Source organism: Pogonomyrmex barbatus, unplaced genomic scaffold (genome assembly GCF_055798465.1).
Source record: "Pogonomyrmex barbatus isolate J1 unplaced genomic scaffold, ASM5579846v1 scaffold8, whole genome shotgun sequence".
Lineage (NCBI taxonomy): Eukaryota > Metazoa > Arthropoda > Insecta > Hymenoptera > Formicidae > Pogonomyrmex > Pogonomyrmex barbatus.
Genome location: NW_028297182.1, coordinates 882433 through 898936, shown reverse-complemented (window position 1 = coordinate 898936; position 16504 = coordinate 882433). Strand labels below are relative to the sequence as shown.

General features: G+C 40.7%; 1 protein-coding gene across 1 annotated transcript in view; it reads right to left on the bottom strand.

Annotated features, from left to right (window-relative positions):
* The window catches only part of ptc (protein patched), a 39821-nt gene that overhangs the window by 12323 nt on the left and 10994 nt on the right, over window positions 1-16504 (bottom strand). The window contains exons 2-4 of the mRNA XM_011636499.3: window positions 13388-13580; window positions 824-1013; window positions 80-149 (exon numbers count right to left, since the gene is read on the bottom strand). Coding sequence (XP_011634801.3) covers window positions 80-149; window positions 824-1013; window positions 13388-13580 — 453 coding nt within the window. The remainder of the gene's footprint in view (window positions 1-79; window positions 150-823; window positions 1014-13387; window positions 13581-16504) is intronic.

Below are 16504 nucleotides of genomic sequence, written 5' to 3'. Positions count from 1 at the left end.
TCGTGCGCGCCATTCATGCTGTACGTGCGCGCGCGGGTGTCGCGCCTGCGTGTACGTGCGTATATGCTTGCTGTATTACCTGGTCGATGTAGTGCATGTCGAAGTTGGGTATGCTTGGCGCGTAACACAAGTCCTTCAGCTTCCACGTGCTGCAAATGACACACAAGCATTCGTGACTACGAGACTTTGCGTCATTTCATTCTTAAAGTACAGATAATATAGAACACACAACAATTGCGATCACATCGTTTTACTTACGTTGTTTGTAAAATAAAAATATTAATTATTTATTAAGTTAAACTGAATAGCGTTCTATATGATAAAATTGAAAAAAAATGTAAAGAAAATTTTCTTCTCTCATGAAACATTGTGAAAGAGATTCGATTTTCAGAAAATCAGAAGATTAATAACATCCTTTGTCTTTTTTTCTAAATTTTGACAAAATAATTATTAGAGCTTAAGATCTGATCGTGACAATGACTATCTGTGTGTTTCTAGTGTTTAAAACATTTCTTGAAATTTTTAAATGTTTATATATTCCTAAAATTCGAATTTCTTGAAAACAAAGTATTACACGGAGAAGTACACATTATTCCTAATTTACTCTTTCGCGCAAAATTTATCTTTCTCCCAATTTGTATCATCGATAATGGACTACCCTACGTATAAACGCCACGATCCTTCCTATCGTGGGGATTAATTATACCGCCGTTATGCCTACTAGTCTCTCTCTCCCTAATTAATTCGGCTTTCAAATTAAACGGCGGACGCTCCCTTTCCGTATACAAATGAGAAAGCGCAGCGAGCGGAGGAAAAAACTTACATATCGAACAGGTGCACCTCTACGTTCATCGCAGCTTTCAGCACCGCCAAGTGTTCTCTGAGTGCAGCCGGATGCAGGATGTTCGCCCCGGAATGCCTTGGCGTCTGGATGACGAGCTGATGCGTCGAGGCGGCAGCTTCGCCCAGCACTTCCGACGCATAGGTAAGCTCTTTTTGTAATCTTCCACCTTCTGCAAGCGAAAACCAAATCGCGAATCATTAATTCATCCGTTTAAAAAATACTTGCAAAGCCTAAAAAGAATTCTTGGCGAATCAATTATTCTGTGATTTGAAAAAAGAATAAGAGTATAATACAGATGACGGAAAAAGTTATCTATATAAAAAAAAAAAAAGTTTTGTCAAAGTATTTAAAAATATGATACCAGATATAAAAATAATATTGTTGAATTATCAAAATAAACATAAATAGAACGCTCAAGATGATTGCTAGAATATAAAAAAAATTTTTTTGCTTAACAGCAGTTGTATTATTTATGTTTTCTTTTATTTATACATTAAACGGATGATGCAATTATTTGATAAAATTTTTTTTTTAATTATTATTTTTGCCGCAGATCTTTACATCGAGTTCCTCATTAAACGATAACAAATTCTTCTTCAAAATTCGGCTTGAATTTCTATGAGAAAATTAATGGAGAAAAACGACGTTGCAAATTTTAGGTGATCCTTTCATACACATAGATTATTTTGTAAGCCTTGCGACGAACGCGATTAGCGTAGTTCTCCGAAGAGAAACATTGGCCGAGACAGTGTCGTAACATACACGTTTCTGCGCGTCTTTGTACCGACAAAAATTCCTGGTAGTCTACTAATAAAACATTCGCAGAAACGGATAAAATAGCGGACGTGAAAATAGCGGCAAAAGTAGATGATTCGCAATCTAGTCACATATCATCCTTCTTACCGACGCGTTGTGTTTCTTCCGAACCCAATTTCAAACAGTTTTTACCAATCATCGCAGTCAATAATGGCAACAGTCTTTGTTAAAGGAAAGCTATTTCAAAGAACGCGAAGAACTATAATTTTTGCTCTTAATATTACAATTCAGAAACTTTCTCTATAAGTACAACAAAACATCGAAGAAGCGTGTCGCAACTTCGATCGAAGGAAACGTCCAAAAGTGTTTTCGTTTGATATCGCGGCATCGCGTTGGTCTTTCTCCAAAAAGAAAGACCTCACGTGAAGAGATCTCACAACGATCTTAAAATGAAAAGGAAAAAAAAAAAAAGAGGAGAGATGTCGCGGGCAAGTTATTTCGCCACGAAAGTGCGCATGCACGTATAAGCGTCTCTCGCCCGAGGATTCACCTCGCTTTTTATAAGCCATTTGAAGAAACGAGACAAGAAGCCCAAAGCCGCCTTTGCGGAGAACGACGCTGCGCGCTGCGATTTAAAGGAGCATACACCGTATATACAGCGAGCAGTAGTAATGGACGAGGGGCACACGAGGATGATGGCCGTTGCGCGCGCGCGCGCGCGCGCGCGCACGGGGTACCCTGGTATCCCACCTAGTCAGATTTCACCGTCAAAAATGCCGACGGCGTATTTGCTCGTTCCGCCACGACGCGGTCGCCGTGGACCACCCGTATTGCTCGCTGCGCGAAAGTGGTTCTCAAACAACCTCGCGGAAACCACCGGACGATAACTCGAATAAAGAAACAAAAACAAAATTATTTCCTACAATTTAAGAAAAATATGAATCTCTGTGAAGCTTAGGAAAGTGTTATTTAAGTTACTAAGAAAAAGTACATACACGTCTTTATAATCGATACTATTTTTGTTATTTTAATTTAATTTTATTTTTATTGATTATTGAAAATTAATATTACACTTATTAAATTAACGTCTTTTAAAATTATAAAAATAATACCAAATAAGAAAAAAAAGAATTAGTTACATCAATTTTTGTATATAAAGTTGATTAAAAAAATATTTATAGAAATAATTTTACATAAAATTATAATTTCATTCTATATAAAATTATATGTAAATATAAAAAAATGATAAGAATCGACATTTTAAAATTATATCTCATTTGTTTTATATATGGATGAAAGAGATATGAAATATTTCTTTCCTTTCTAAAAAAAAAAAAAAACAATATATTGAAAGATAGAAGATGAGAGATTTGTCAATTTTCTATTAAACTTGATTATGAGTTTGGAGCTTTTTCGAAGGGAGATTGTGTGTATAAACTTCTTTGGGAAGAATAAATAAATTTTATAAATAAAAGTCAACGATAAATATTTCTCATAGCTTCGTTTTAAGCTTTGTACCACAATGACAATGCACAAAGCAAGCAAGACTTACACTAAAATTTTTCTCTAGACATCATGAAATATTTTCATTATTTTGATCATCAAGGAACTCTTATGACGTAATTGCCGTGACGATGACAGCGAGGCTTGTGCATTTGTGAGTCGGCCTGTAGAATGCGGCCGGGTACACTGAGCGTAATAAAGACACTACTCTCTGCTCTACGAAGCAAGAAACGTGGCTTAACGGTGGAAAGCGGAGGAGAGGAAGGAGGCGGAGAAAGAGAGACGAAGAGATATAGTGAAAAAGGGCAACATCGCCGACGGAGGGGACGCTTAGAGGGGGGACTAGCAGGCAGGGTACACTCGCGCGAGGGAGAGAGGAGGAGAGAATGAAAGAAAGAGATGGAGAGAGGGCACCGGGCTTGATTTATCGACGAGGCGTCTCTGTAATTATTTCTCCGTCTCTGTCTCGTTCAGCTCTCGGGAGAACGAGCGGCTCTCTCGCGCCCCCCCCCCCCTCCCCCATCCCGTCTATCTGCACCCTTCCGGCTACCGTGATTGCGGCCGCGCGCTCGCATCTCTCCGCGCATCGGTCCCGCTCGCTCCAGGGCACCCTTGAATGGCCGTCGTCTTTCAGCTCTGTCGGTGCGCCTCATTCACCACTCCTCTCCTCTATTGTTTCCGCGAACTTCCCGCGAGCATACCGAAGAGAACGAGGGGGTGGTTTCGGGCGGAGATGTTACGTCCGTTTCACGACAACGGCGACGTTTGATCTTTCAGCTTTCTTTCGCGGCGCGGCAGAAGTTCTCTGTGACTCTCGTCTCTTTTTCTTCAGGGGGAGTTCTCCAGGGTCAGATCGAGGGGTCAGCCATCGACGTTAATGCGATATCGCGGGGTCTTAATGATCTTCCAATTGTAGAGAGGAAAAAGAGCTCTGTCAGAAAATATAAGCGATTCCGCGACTTGACTGAAGATTCAGTTAATACACTCGATCGTGAATCGATATTTATATTTCGAAATTCAAGGATTCTTCTTCAGGAAGAGGAAAACGAGATAGTCATGCTGGAGTTCCGCCCTCTATCTCTCGGAGAGAGGGAAGCAGGTGCGCGTTGGTTCTGTCGTTTATATAGCGAAGGTTTTTCTGTTCTCATGTTCGCCCCGATCTTGTGCTCGAAAGCAAATTAATTTTTAAATGTACGTTGCTAGATTTAAAAATTTATGCAATTGTACCGATAGTTTGTGTTTAGAAATTTGGCGTAAAAGAGATCTTACGATTGCACCTCTCAGATTTACTTCAATAATGAAAAAGTATCGAAAACCGGTTTCTTCTATCGTAAGATAATATCACTGTTATTCATTGAGCTTTCGATATATTTACAATTCTTTTTATATGTTGCATTTCACTACTACTACTATTAAATCTATTACAACATACTATTGAAGCTATAATGGAAGTTTATTTAGTTTGCAGGATTAGATTTAGACTAAAATTATATTACGGTGAAAAGCTGGAGAACGGAGAATCTCCCTGGATGACGTAAGCGCCGCGTCGTTTCAAAAATATCTCTCTGTTATTATTCAAATTATTTATTCTAGATCGATCGGCGGTCCTCATCGGAGCTGGATCTATTCATCTCCGAGCGGCGCGCAAGCTGTCCGTGCGGACAGCTTTATGGCGTGTGAAAACGTAAGAACCACGTGGCCGCAGCCTCGTTAGGGGTCCTTGTTCCTGCGACACGCCCCGGCTGGCTGCGCGATGGTTCGAATCTTCGAGGAAATGCTTAGAAATTCCTGCGTGCGGCGCGAGAGGAGCGTGTGCCTGCCCGCTTTCCTTTCCGTGAGATTGATGGGCGGTTCTTCGCGGTGACGTTCAATTCCTCGTTTCTGTAACGAAAGTCCTGCCGGCCCGCTCCCCCTCCTTCTGATCCTCGGAATATCGACCGGTAAAAAGAGCCGAGGCGTCGAATCGATCTCCAGATTTAAATTCCAAGTAACTCAAGTCTGTATACATTGGAAAACAAATATACAGATGGAGTAGTAAATTATCGTGCGACTTCTCGATTAAGACAAAAACTTCGTTGATTATTTCGTAACAACACATCTTATAAAAAAACGCAAATCACAACAAATATATAACCCATCTTTCGTTTCCTTTCCTCTTCTTTTCTTCCATCCCTTCCCTCCTCCGGCTCTCCTTCCCCCTCTCCTTCCTCGTCGAGGTCGCGAGTTTGTATACAGGTGAATGAGAGTCACTGGGATTGGATGAGGCTCGGTTCCGGTGAATGGTCGCGGTGGGTGGCCCAGTGGGCTCTCTGTGCGCCAAGCCAACTCAGCCAGCCAACCAGCGGTGGGCCTGCGTGCCTGAGCTGAGCCGAGTCTCGGATCTTCTCTCCGGAGAGTCGAGCCGAGCCGAGTCGGGCGAGAGCAGCCTCGCCGTCGTCGTTGTCATCGTCGTGGGGCCCCATGCTCGTCCCCTTGCCAAGCCGATCCCTTCCGCCGCAGTCGCTCACAGTTGCTCGCTCGATCTCCGTCGCTCTCTCTCTCTCTCTCTCTCTCTCTCTCTCTCTCTCTCTCTCTCTCTCTCTCTCTCTCTCTCTCTCTCTCTCTCTCTCTCTCTCTCTCTCTCTCTCTCTCTCTCTCTCTCTCTCTCTCTCTCTCTCTCTCTCTCTCTCTCTCTCTCTCTCTCTCTCTCTCTCTCTCTCTCTCTCTCTTTCTCTCTCTCTCTCTCTCTCTTTCTCCCCCCCCCCCCCTCTCTCTCTCTCTCGATCCACTCCGTCAGGAATAGTCAGTAAAAGGGGCCACAAGAGAGTTCCTATATCGAGTAGCTGCTGGCCCACCCTCTCCCGAGCGCGCACCACGTTATACGCTGCTTCCTTTCTCCATCTCGCGGTTCCTCTCTACTATCCGTCCAGTGCGCATCAATCGCACGAGAGAGCACATAGTACCGGCTATTCATCCGCGAGATCATAGAAGATTCGACGAATCTTTCAACGGGAAATCAATTTAATGATCTCGGGGTTATATTACTTGATTTAGATTATTTTAATTTCAATACATATAGAGATAAATTGAATAAAATGAGTCTAAAGAGAAGTTGTTGTGTTGTAACTTTTACAGTGAATGGCAAAAGAAAAAGTTTATATTCCGCGCCGTAAAAAGTTAACATAATTAATTTCATGATGCGGCAACATTCTTAAAAAATCGGGATGCTATCATCTCTATAGGAGGAAATGGGGGAATCCCTTATTGATGATATAATAATACTATAAAGATGATGATCTTATCTCTGCGAAGTTACACGTCATTTTCGGAATGTCGATGTAAATAATAATATTACTATTTGACTATGGAAATTTAGGATTCCCAAAAAAAGTTTCAAAAAAAATTTTACGAATTAAATATAAAATATAGAAGATAAAAGATACTATATATTTTTGTCATACGACATAATTTTTTCATTTCGATTATGCTTGATTTAAATTTTTCAATATTTTTAGATTTCCGAAAAAATTCTTACTCTTGGATATTCAGAAAAACATAATAGTATGACAATTTTTCAATACTCGAATTAAAATTTTTTGTCTCTGTAATTAAATTCTTTTTCAGAAATTTAGAATTTTTCTAAGAGAGTTGTGGATAATATCACGAGTTCTATTAAAAAATATTAAGATTTATATTGATTTTAATTGAAACGATAAGAATGATAAATTTTAATTTAATTGAAAAATTAGTAATACTTAAATAGTGATAAGATATCTGAATTTCTAAAATATTATTAGAATTTGTAATAAACTGAATTATATTATTAGAATTTGTAATTTTACAAGCTATTTATCGAATACTTTGTAACTGTTGTAACAACCAAAGAGAAAAATTTGATAAATTAGTTAAATTAGTTTCTTTATAAGTAGATAGATCTATCTTATTCTCTTTTCATCTATCATTTTCTATCTATCATTTATATATCTATCATTTTATCCTCTTTTCACCCAACAAGAAATTTATAGAATACATTAAGAAATCAATAGGATACATTAAATAGAGACACACACAAGTTCTCTACCTAAAATAAAATTAGGTACCTGGAAAAAAATAAGTACCATATCAAAAAAATATATCTTGAACCAAATGTCAATAATCATAATATTTGTAAACATAATATTCAATTATTTAACATAATATTCTATTATTTGTCATAACAAGAAATTGATTTGTCAAATTGAAGGAAGCCTTTTTTTTAACTTCCCTGTTAATTCGTAAAACTTGTAACTCATGAAGATCAGGAACTACAAAAGTGGCTCGATTAATCTGACATGATTTGGAACAGCCTGTACAGGGCCAAGGAAACCGCCTTGTCGTGTTAGTGCGACAAGGACGGACGGAGGACGAAAGCACGGCCGTGCACGAGGGCCGGCCCGAATGCTTACATCTTCATTAGGCCCCATACCTTCCAGTGGACGAGAGCGAGGAGAAAGAAAGAAGGAAAGAAAGATGCAGACGAGCCGAGCCAGACTGAGAGCAATGGAGAAAGAGAGCGAGGAGAGAGAGGGGGGGGAGAGAGAGAGAGAGAGAGAGAGAGAGAAGTCGAGAGGAAGAAAAAGAGTACGACGTAACGAGAGAAGGACAAAGCGAGAAAGATCGGTAAGAGCGAGCTAGAAGATCGTCGTCCAAAGACCCACCAGGAATCTGTTGTTGTTGCACCGACGGATGGACGGACGGACGGACGGACGGATGGACGAACGAACGAACGGAGGAACGAACGGACGGCCAGTCATATAAACAGAGGATCTCATCTTCTGTTTACTCGGTGTGCATTGTACACGCGTGCGAACACGCGGCGGACCGCTATACGGACGCGACGATATCGGCTATCGCGCGGAGGACGGCATCGGCGCTTGCGATCGGCATCGGGCCCCGCGCTCGTGACGCGCCGCGTCATGTAAAGGCGTTTTTATTTCTCTGACACACATACACACACGCGCGCGCGCGCGCACGCGGAAATCGCCACTCGAAACGATTGAACGTTACGCGGAAGAGGAACCGGCCGTTTTAACTCGCTCGAATCTATTGATCCATGACTAAACGTGCCGTGTAATCTAATGATTGTCAAAAAGCGATTCTTCTATCAGGAAATGATAGTTTAATTTTTCCGCTTCAGCGCCACCGTGGAATTTCATTTCCAATGTGATGGGATTTGAGATAAAAGTTGATGGGATAGCCTCCATTTTTCAATACACGCGAATTATTCTGTTTGGCATAACGAGGCAGGTGTGCTCGCATGTCATTTCTTTATCGGCTCTAATCTAATTCTGGATTAAGTCATAATACATTAAACCGCTCGGACGAGACCGAGCGACAAGCGTTCTCCTAGCTTTCTCATTTCGACTTTGCATCCCGTAGTTAGTAACAGTAAATGCAAATTGCAACCTAATGGGGCGTGTTGTGAGTGTTAAGAAGTCATAATTTATAGGCCGTAGCCTTCCGCGTTAAGAAAATCCGGAAAAAAATCTATATATTAAAGATAAGTTGCAAATAACATGCAATAACATAGTAAAAAAATTATGTAATGAATAGTGATATCCTGCTTAATATTGAAAATTTTGATAAAATATTTATTAGATTAAAATAAATCTTTAAGACAAATCAATACTTAATTGAAAGATAAAGGCCTTACAAAAAAATATAATTTTTTTGAAAAAAGTAAATTTTTATCTCTTCAAGAAACAAATTTTAATTTTTTTCGTTAAAAATTTTCTTCTAATTGTTTCAATTTGAAGCGTTTCTATTCGTAAGCGTTTGTTTTTCGAATAAATAATAAAGTATCTGTTATATGAGTTATAATTTGAGAAAGAGGATCATTCTTGAAGCGTCCTGTATACATTGTGGCTCATTTATCCAAAGTAGATAAAATAAGCTATTCTTGTTTTCTTTTTGACCGTACTATTCTCTCGGTTCCCTGTGAATATTAAACACGCACACACACGACACGCACAATTGTCCGAACGAAAAAAAACGAGGACGAATATTGGCGCGTGTGCCATTCACGTTTCGATTTAACCTTCCGGCAATCACGTTTGTGTACAAAATGCACGAATTTCATGATTCAGTCAAAAATCGAGCGTGCTTTCCTTAGGCGTAATTCCATACTTAACTTAATAACGAATAATTTTCGTACTGCTGAAAATATATATTTTGTATAATTCAATATTTATTTCTAAATTATTCTATTTTTTTATCGCACACCCAATACGGCACAAGTAAAAGTATAATTAAAAATATATATAATCGAATAAAAAAAAAAAAAGCGAATCTCTCTTTCTCTTTCCTTTTGTTCTACCATGATATTACGCACGATTTTTCTCTCTGTCAATTTTCCTTTTTTGACACAGCCCGAGGATTAATGCGATTAATTAATATCGCGTTTCTCGCTACGATTGTAATGCGGACCATGGCAGTTTTCTCGCGTCGGAAATAGCGCAACAAATTCGGAATGAAAGAAAGCGCAACGAGCGATCGTACAGGTATACGGGTGCAGGTGATTGAAAGCCGATACTCCGCGCTTGCACCAGACGCAGTTGCATGCATCACTTCCCGACTTCCCCCGGGCGTCAGACAGCCGTCCTGGCCACATCCGTATCGGCGCCAAAACGTTTTTTTTTATTCAACAACCGTCGCGCAATCGCGCGACATTTATGGATTCTTTCTCCGTATCTTATTGCCTTGTGAAAATACATTTACTCATAAATAATGGTATCAAATAATAGTTTTATATGCGTAATGTAGTTTTCTTACATATCTATTTCTTTTATATCCATTGTTATTGCGATGCGTGACCGCAATGCCAATATATATCGTATTCTTTTAGAGTACCAGTACTTCGGTTGCTAAATATCATATTTAAATAATACAAAAGCGGAAGTGGCGAGTCAATTTCCGCCGCAATATTACGTCAAATATTGATATTTTGATTTTGAAAAAAAAAAAAAAAAGAAAAATTAATACATCCGTTGTCTCGTGCGCGTAATAGTTAAGTGCAATCGATAGTTAAGAGAAAATTCAAATACATTGCGAGACGGTAACGGCGGTCGTTCGGATTATTTACTGGCGGAGATACCCGGCGGAAAAGTGGAGGAAGAGTTATGCGATACGATGTACGGCGCGGAAGGTCGAAGGACGGTAAAGGGATATAACACCTCCAGAGCGGAGGCAGGCCAAGGCACTACGAGACACGCCGACACGCGTGGAGATGTACGTGCGTACACGCGCCTGTATCCGTACCGGATATCCGTGAGGTGACTTGCGTCGTATTCGGTCGGAACATGCGGGCGCAGTCTTTTAAAAGGGCCGATCGCGAGCATGAATGCGCGCGTCCGGTGAACGACGACTGGCCGCCCTTCATATATAATCGAAGTATAATTCTACTTTCTTTTCTTTTTTGAAAAAAAAAAATAAATAAATAAAATAAAATAAAATAATCAAAATCTAAGTAACATGAAATTATTTAATTATAATTTTTATTTATATAAAAATATTATTCTCGAGATGAATTCTATAAATTGCCGACGATGTTATTTTAGCGTTAAATATAACTATGTTACGACTTTCAAAACTATCGGTTTAATGTAACGTAAAGCGTCAAATGTATTAATTCTAATAAATTAGGATTACTCAAGTATTTGCTATATTATTAAAATGTGTGCGCGGGTGTGAATTTTTTTTTATACTAAACAAATGTTTCCCCCTCGGGGAAATATTCCATCTTTAAAGTCGCCTTTCGTAACGATCATTTATACACATATTTTTGGTGAATGTCAATTGATTTAAAATTTAATAAATAATTTATCAAGATTAAAACCTGTACCTACTCTAAGTATTGCACAACGAGCAATATTCTATACATAAAAGTCGCGTAATAGAAGTGTATATTAACCCACACGTATAATATTAATAATAATATAAACTCTTGGAGGGCCATAAATGTTAGGTCGCACAATCGTGCGATGGCGCAAAAAAAAAAAAAAAAAAAAAAAAAGAAAAAAAAAAGAAATATCAAAAGACGAAGCGAGCCTCGGGCTAGATCGCAAATCCAACGTTCCGCGTCTCCTTTAACGATCCTTATAAATCCTTAACAGCGGCGGGTTTATCGCCGTGACTGCCTACGGCGATCGGGTTGCGACTTTCGTAGTTGCGGGAACTGATCGGGCGCATACCGATCGCTGAACGGTCGTGAAAGGTGGAAGGAATGGTTTCCGAATGTTTTACGCAAAGCGCGCTTCCGAGAAGCGAAATTCCATTGGAAAAATTTCAACGTAGCAGAAATATTCGGTATTATTCGAAAAAAAAAAAAATCTTTAATTATACTGTTGTATCGTAGGTAAAAATACAATTCGATATTTGCTTACTCACTCCTACGCATCGTGATTTTGATCATTTAAGACTTTTATCTAGACGTTCATTCACACAGAAAAAAAAAATAGTCTTAAATCAAGAAAAATATTCTCTTGAAAATTTTAGTCTTGATTCGATTGCATTTTTTTTGTATTGATACAAATTTTATTATTACTTTTGGTCAATTGAATATGAGAATATATAATCTTGATTTTGATTAATTTTTCTTTCGTTTGCATTAAGCTTTTACACTTTGACGAAGGATCATTTAACGAGATAAAGCGTATGTGTTTATGTGTCAATAAACGCGCAATCAAAATTATCGAACGTTATCGCGAGAATTTCTATCTAATGTTCGATTTTCATGGAAGTTCGTTCGTATTCTCGGTCGATCACGCCGTTTCGTCGTACCATTATTATCAGGGGGACAAAAACACCGACGAGAGAAACACTTGTCCTCGGTGTGAAGTTTCACGGGGTCAAATGTCACGGAAGGTTCAGCTGGAGGGATTAGTCCCCGGCAACGCGATCTAGGAGGTCCGACGGAGGAGTATCTTCCATCGGATTGAAAACCAGGACACGACTTGCCGTTTCTTCGTGCTAAGTCGAGCGCATCGAAAGAATCTCTATACAGTTACCCGTGACGTTCGACGAAGCACTTCTCTCTATCTCTAACGAACGGAATGTCCGTTCGCCCCGTCGATTCGTCTTCCGTCATTCTACGCGATGCTAAATTCATTACGGAAGATATTCATCTCAAAAATGCAAGAGGCACATTTTAATATTAATAAAAATATATATATATCCACTCCACACAATACATTTCTAAAATGATATATCCGAGATAATAGAAACAAATTTTCATGCCTGTCTCCTCCTGACAATATCATTTTACTCGTTGCTCACTTTAAATAATGAAAAAAAAAAAATTATTTAAAAAAAGGAACTATTTTCAAAAATTGTCTTCTCTAAGGGGGAATATTACGAGGAAAAGAAAATAGAGATCAAGAAATTACATTCGGTTTGGTGAACTTGTATACTACGATCGACAAAACGATCGAACTACGTTGATGCAGCTGATAACTTCGCTATTATGCAAACGGAATAAGAAACGTTGGTCTCCACCGAAAAAAAATGTTCGACTTTCCTCGCTCTCTTTCGCGCCGGCACATATAAGTTGGCGGCGGGTGTTCGAATTAACGTTCGAGCCACGGGTAAATATAGAGGGGCCACCCAACGTCTGTGCAACTAATGTAACCTGCGGTGGGGGGAAATTCCGCTCGAGTCATTTCCCTCTTTTTGCCCTCTTTTTGCCGCGCAGCGCATCCTCCTTTTTTTCTTCCCCCGCGAACGATTTATTCTCCGTATTTCTTGCACGTTCACCCGTTTTCCATGCGCCGCCATGAAAATTTACATTGTCGCACTGCTGCCGTACGAGAGAGATCGACTCCGTTCGGAAATAATTAAACGACGATTTTCTCACTCTGAGAGAGCTTTGTCTTGGCCATTGCCAAGGTCTTACAAAGAGCAATTTCACGACCGATTCAATTACGTATCATAATTACGTATCATTGTTTATAATCAATGGATTTCTTTATTAATTTTTATTATTAATTTATAAAGGTCAAGGTTGCGCGATTTCCATCCCAAAATACAATTAACAATTAAAAACATATATATGCGAAAGATGAAAAATGCGTTTTTTCATTTCGTTGTCTACTCTTGATCAGGTTTTATTTTCGACTGCTATTTTTGCGACAGTTTTGCGAAACGTAAAAAATACGGGGCTCTTACTACATTATGTCGTTATCCTTGCTCAAGGCGAGAGAAGACTAATGAAATATCGCGCCCGCCAAAGAAGAGCGATAAAAAAGAAAAATGCGCATGGCAGTCACTTACCCTGCACCCACAGCTGCTCGACCTTGCTGTTGACTTGCGCGGACTTGAGGGCGACACAGAGGATCGCCAGCGCGAGGACGGCCACGAAGAGTACCTTTCCGGCATGCCTCTGTAGGAAGTAACCCAACTGGCTCAACTGATCCTGCAGTAGCGCTCTGATCCACACTGCCGACCTCTGACCCTCCGCCTTTCCCTAAAAGGAAAAGATTGAGGTTTCTCGATATCATACGGCTAAAAAAATTTCGCGATGTACGTACATTCGAGAATGTCAGCTGTCTCGCGTTCACAAAGAGAGGGCGCAGCTTAATAATTCGGTTCACACTTTCGTAAAGTAAAACGATTGAAATCGCACACACTGATTATATGAACGGAAAGATGTTTCTTAAATATGTATTACAGAAAAATTTCCGAATCGTTTCTTTGAAAGAACGTCATATAAATCTCCTTCGAAATGTTCCATGAATTGTCGCCAATTTTGAGACGACCTGTATTTCAGAATAATCCGGTCGGCGTTACGCGGAATAAGAACGGGTGCAGGCGGTTTTCCGGGAAAAATTGATGAATGCACTCATCCGCAAGGATGAGGACGGGGAGGGGGGGAGGAGAGGGAGAGTAAGATACTGGGGCCTTTAAATCTGTCGCGTGGATTTGTAAAATGGCAAGTGGCGGAAATGGTGGAAAGGAAAAAAAGCCAGAATGAGACAGAGAATGTTCATGAAAGAGGGACGTAGACAGGGGGGAAAGAGAGCGAGGATGGCGATTTAGGCTTTTAGAGCGAGGTTATACGGTTGCTTAAACGAAACCGAGAGAAGAGGGACAGAGGAAAAGAAAGAAAGAAAATGCAGAGAGGAAAAGAGAAGAGAGGGGTAATCGTACAAGGAGAAGTCGGGGCCTTACAGAGAGGAGAGAAGGGAGGGAGGGAACCGCAACATTGCAAGCGGCAACGTTGCACACTACCTGGTGGCCGCTCTGACAATATGTACCATGGACCACCCGCAACAATACCTATCTTTCGAGTTGGAAGGAGGAGAGAGAGATGCCTAATTCAAGAAAGAGACGAGAAGAGAGGAGAAGTGGACGAAAGGAGTCTCTCACTGTCTCCCTCTCGTTCGACGCCTAAATAAACAAACACGGTTCAATTTGTGACAAACAAGTATTAAGTTATAGGTAGTCGGCAGCAATATTCCAATACCAACAAGTATAAACACTGTCCGCGTATTGTGTAATCTTGTCTAATTTTTTAATTAGAGATTACTTAAAGTAACTTAAGAAAGATCTGGTTGCGCACATTTTTCCAACAAAGTGTCACTTAGTTGCATAAAGCATCGAGAGAGAATGCGTAGATAATGCTAGATAAAACACACGATAACTATAAAATTATTTACGCGAGCGGCCGCTACGTATTATCGGAAAAGAGCAAAAGGATCTATAATGCCGCCTTTTACACACCGCACCGTGGTACAGTTATGTTTTAAGAGAGCAACGCGCGCGCTCATTCGCCCGCTCGCTCGTTCACTCGCAGCTGACGGACGAAAATATGGATTGCGCGCAGGCACGTATCTCGGGGCGGTAGCCGCGTCGAGTATCGGATAGCAAGGTTTTCCAGCCAATTAGCTCTCGTGGCGCGGGCCCGTGGCTCGTCGCAGACGGAGGGGAGGGGGATGAGGCCCCGGGTAATTCTAGACGCGCGGACAGTCCGCGTCCGCCACATGGTGTTGCCGCCGACGCTGCCGCGCGTCTCAGTGGGCCCACCGCGCTACGCGGGCCCACTCTGAGTTTCGCGTGACTTTTGCCCCCGCGTTTTCCTCGGGAAGATGTATAGCCAGCGAAGGCAACCTCGGTACTTAAAGTACCGGTATGTATCGTGCCATATTTCTCCAAGTACATTGGCATTTTAGTTACCAGCATTTATCTTTAATCACTTTAATCTTTTATCATTTGTGCATGAGCGTGGTCACGTGGACATATATAATACTTATATAATATTAATATTTATTAAAAAAATAGTGTGTATTAATTTTGCTTATAAAGCCTCAAGAAACTTTTCTGCGTAATAATGATGCAAGAGATGAAGACAGATATAAAAAAATCAACACGTAATTATCGTTATATTGTTTTTCTGGCACGAGCATCGAAGCGGACATTCAGAATTTCAGAATTCGAGGATCAATTACCAAGGTATAAACACATGCATACGATGACCACTTTGAAAGCTGACTTCGAAATTATTCAAGAATCTGCAATCAAAATTACAATCAGGACACCCCGTATATATACTATCGAGAGAGAGCACACACCGGTATTTTCACCGACCGTTTCGAGAAAGAAACCGAAAGGACGAAGAAGAAGAAGAAGAAGAAGAAGAAGTAAAAGGAAGTCGAGACGCCACGAGTCGCTCTCGAGACGTCTATATAGCGTCCACACACGCGACAGCGCGCGCAAGGGAACGGGAGGGTGGATGAAGAGGGGAGGGAAGGGAAGGGGAGGGGAGGGGAGAGTCGAAGGGGGACAAAGATGGTTCCCCCCCTTTTCCCGTAAGTGGTCTCTCTCACCGCGGACCTTATGGGGTCTCTCCCGGTGGTGGGCAGTATCTACATATTACAAGCTCGCGGCGCGGAGACCACCGTCGTTGACATAAGATCCTGTTATGCTGTCTGCTATCTCTCGGCGTAGCTCGTGTCGCGCCATAAAAAACATTAAAAGTACGAGTAACATAAATTCGTTAAGCGCGGCGGCGGCGGTCGCCTCACTTCTCTCGCGACTCGTTCCTCCCGCGAGAGTGCCCTTCTCGAGAGTTGAGCGTTGATCATCCGCTCGAACACTCTCATTCTCTTCTCTTCGTCGGGCTCTTTGTGTCTCCCCCTCATCTCCGCTGTCGTTGCGATCTCGTACCTCATTACTCGTCGATTACGTACCGTCGACATTTCACGAGCATCGATTTTACATTTTAATTATACAATTACAAGAACCAACAAAATGGGGCACGAATAAGATTCTTCTGCTTCTTTTCTTTTACTGTCAAAAATATAAAAAAATGTTAAACTTGTTTAAAAATGTTAACAAACTGAAAGAACTTATTGAAAATTAGCGCCTGTTGAAAATTAACACAACTTGCGG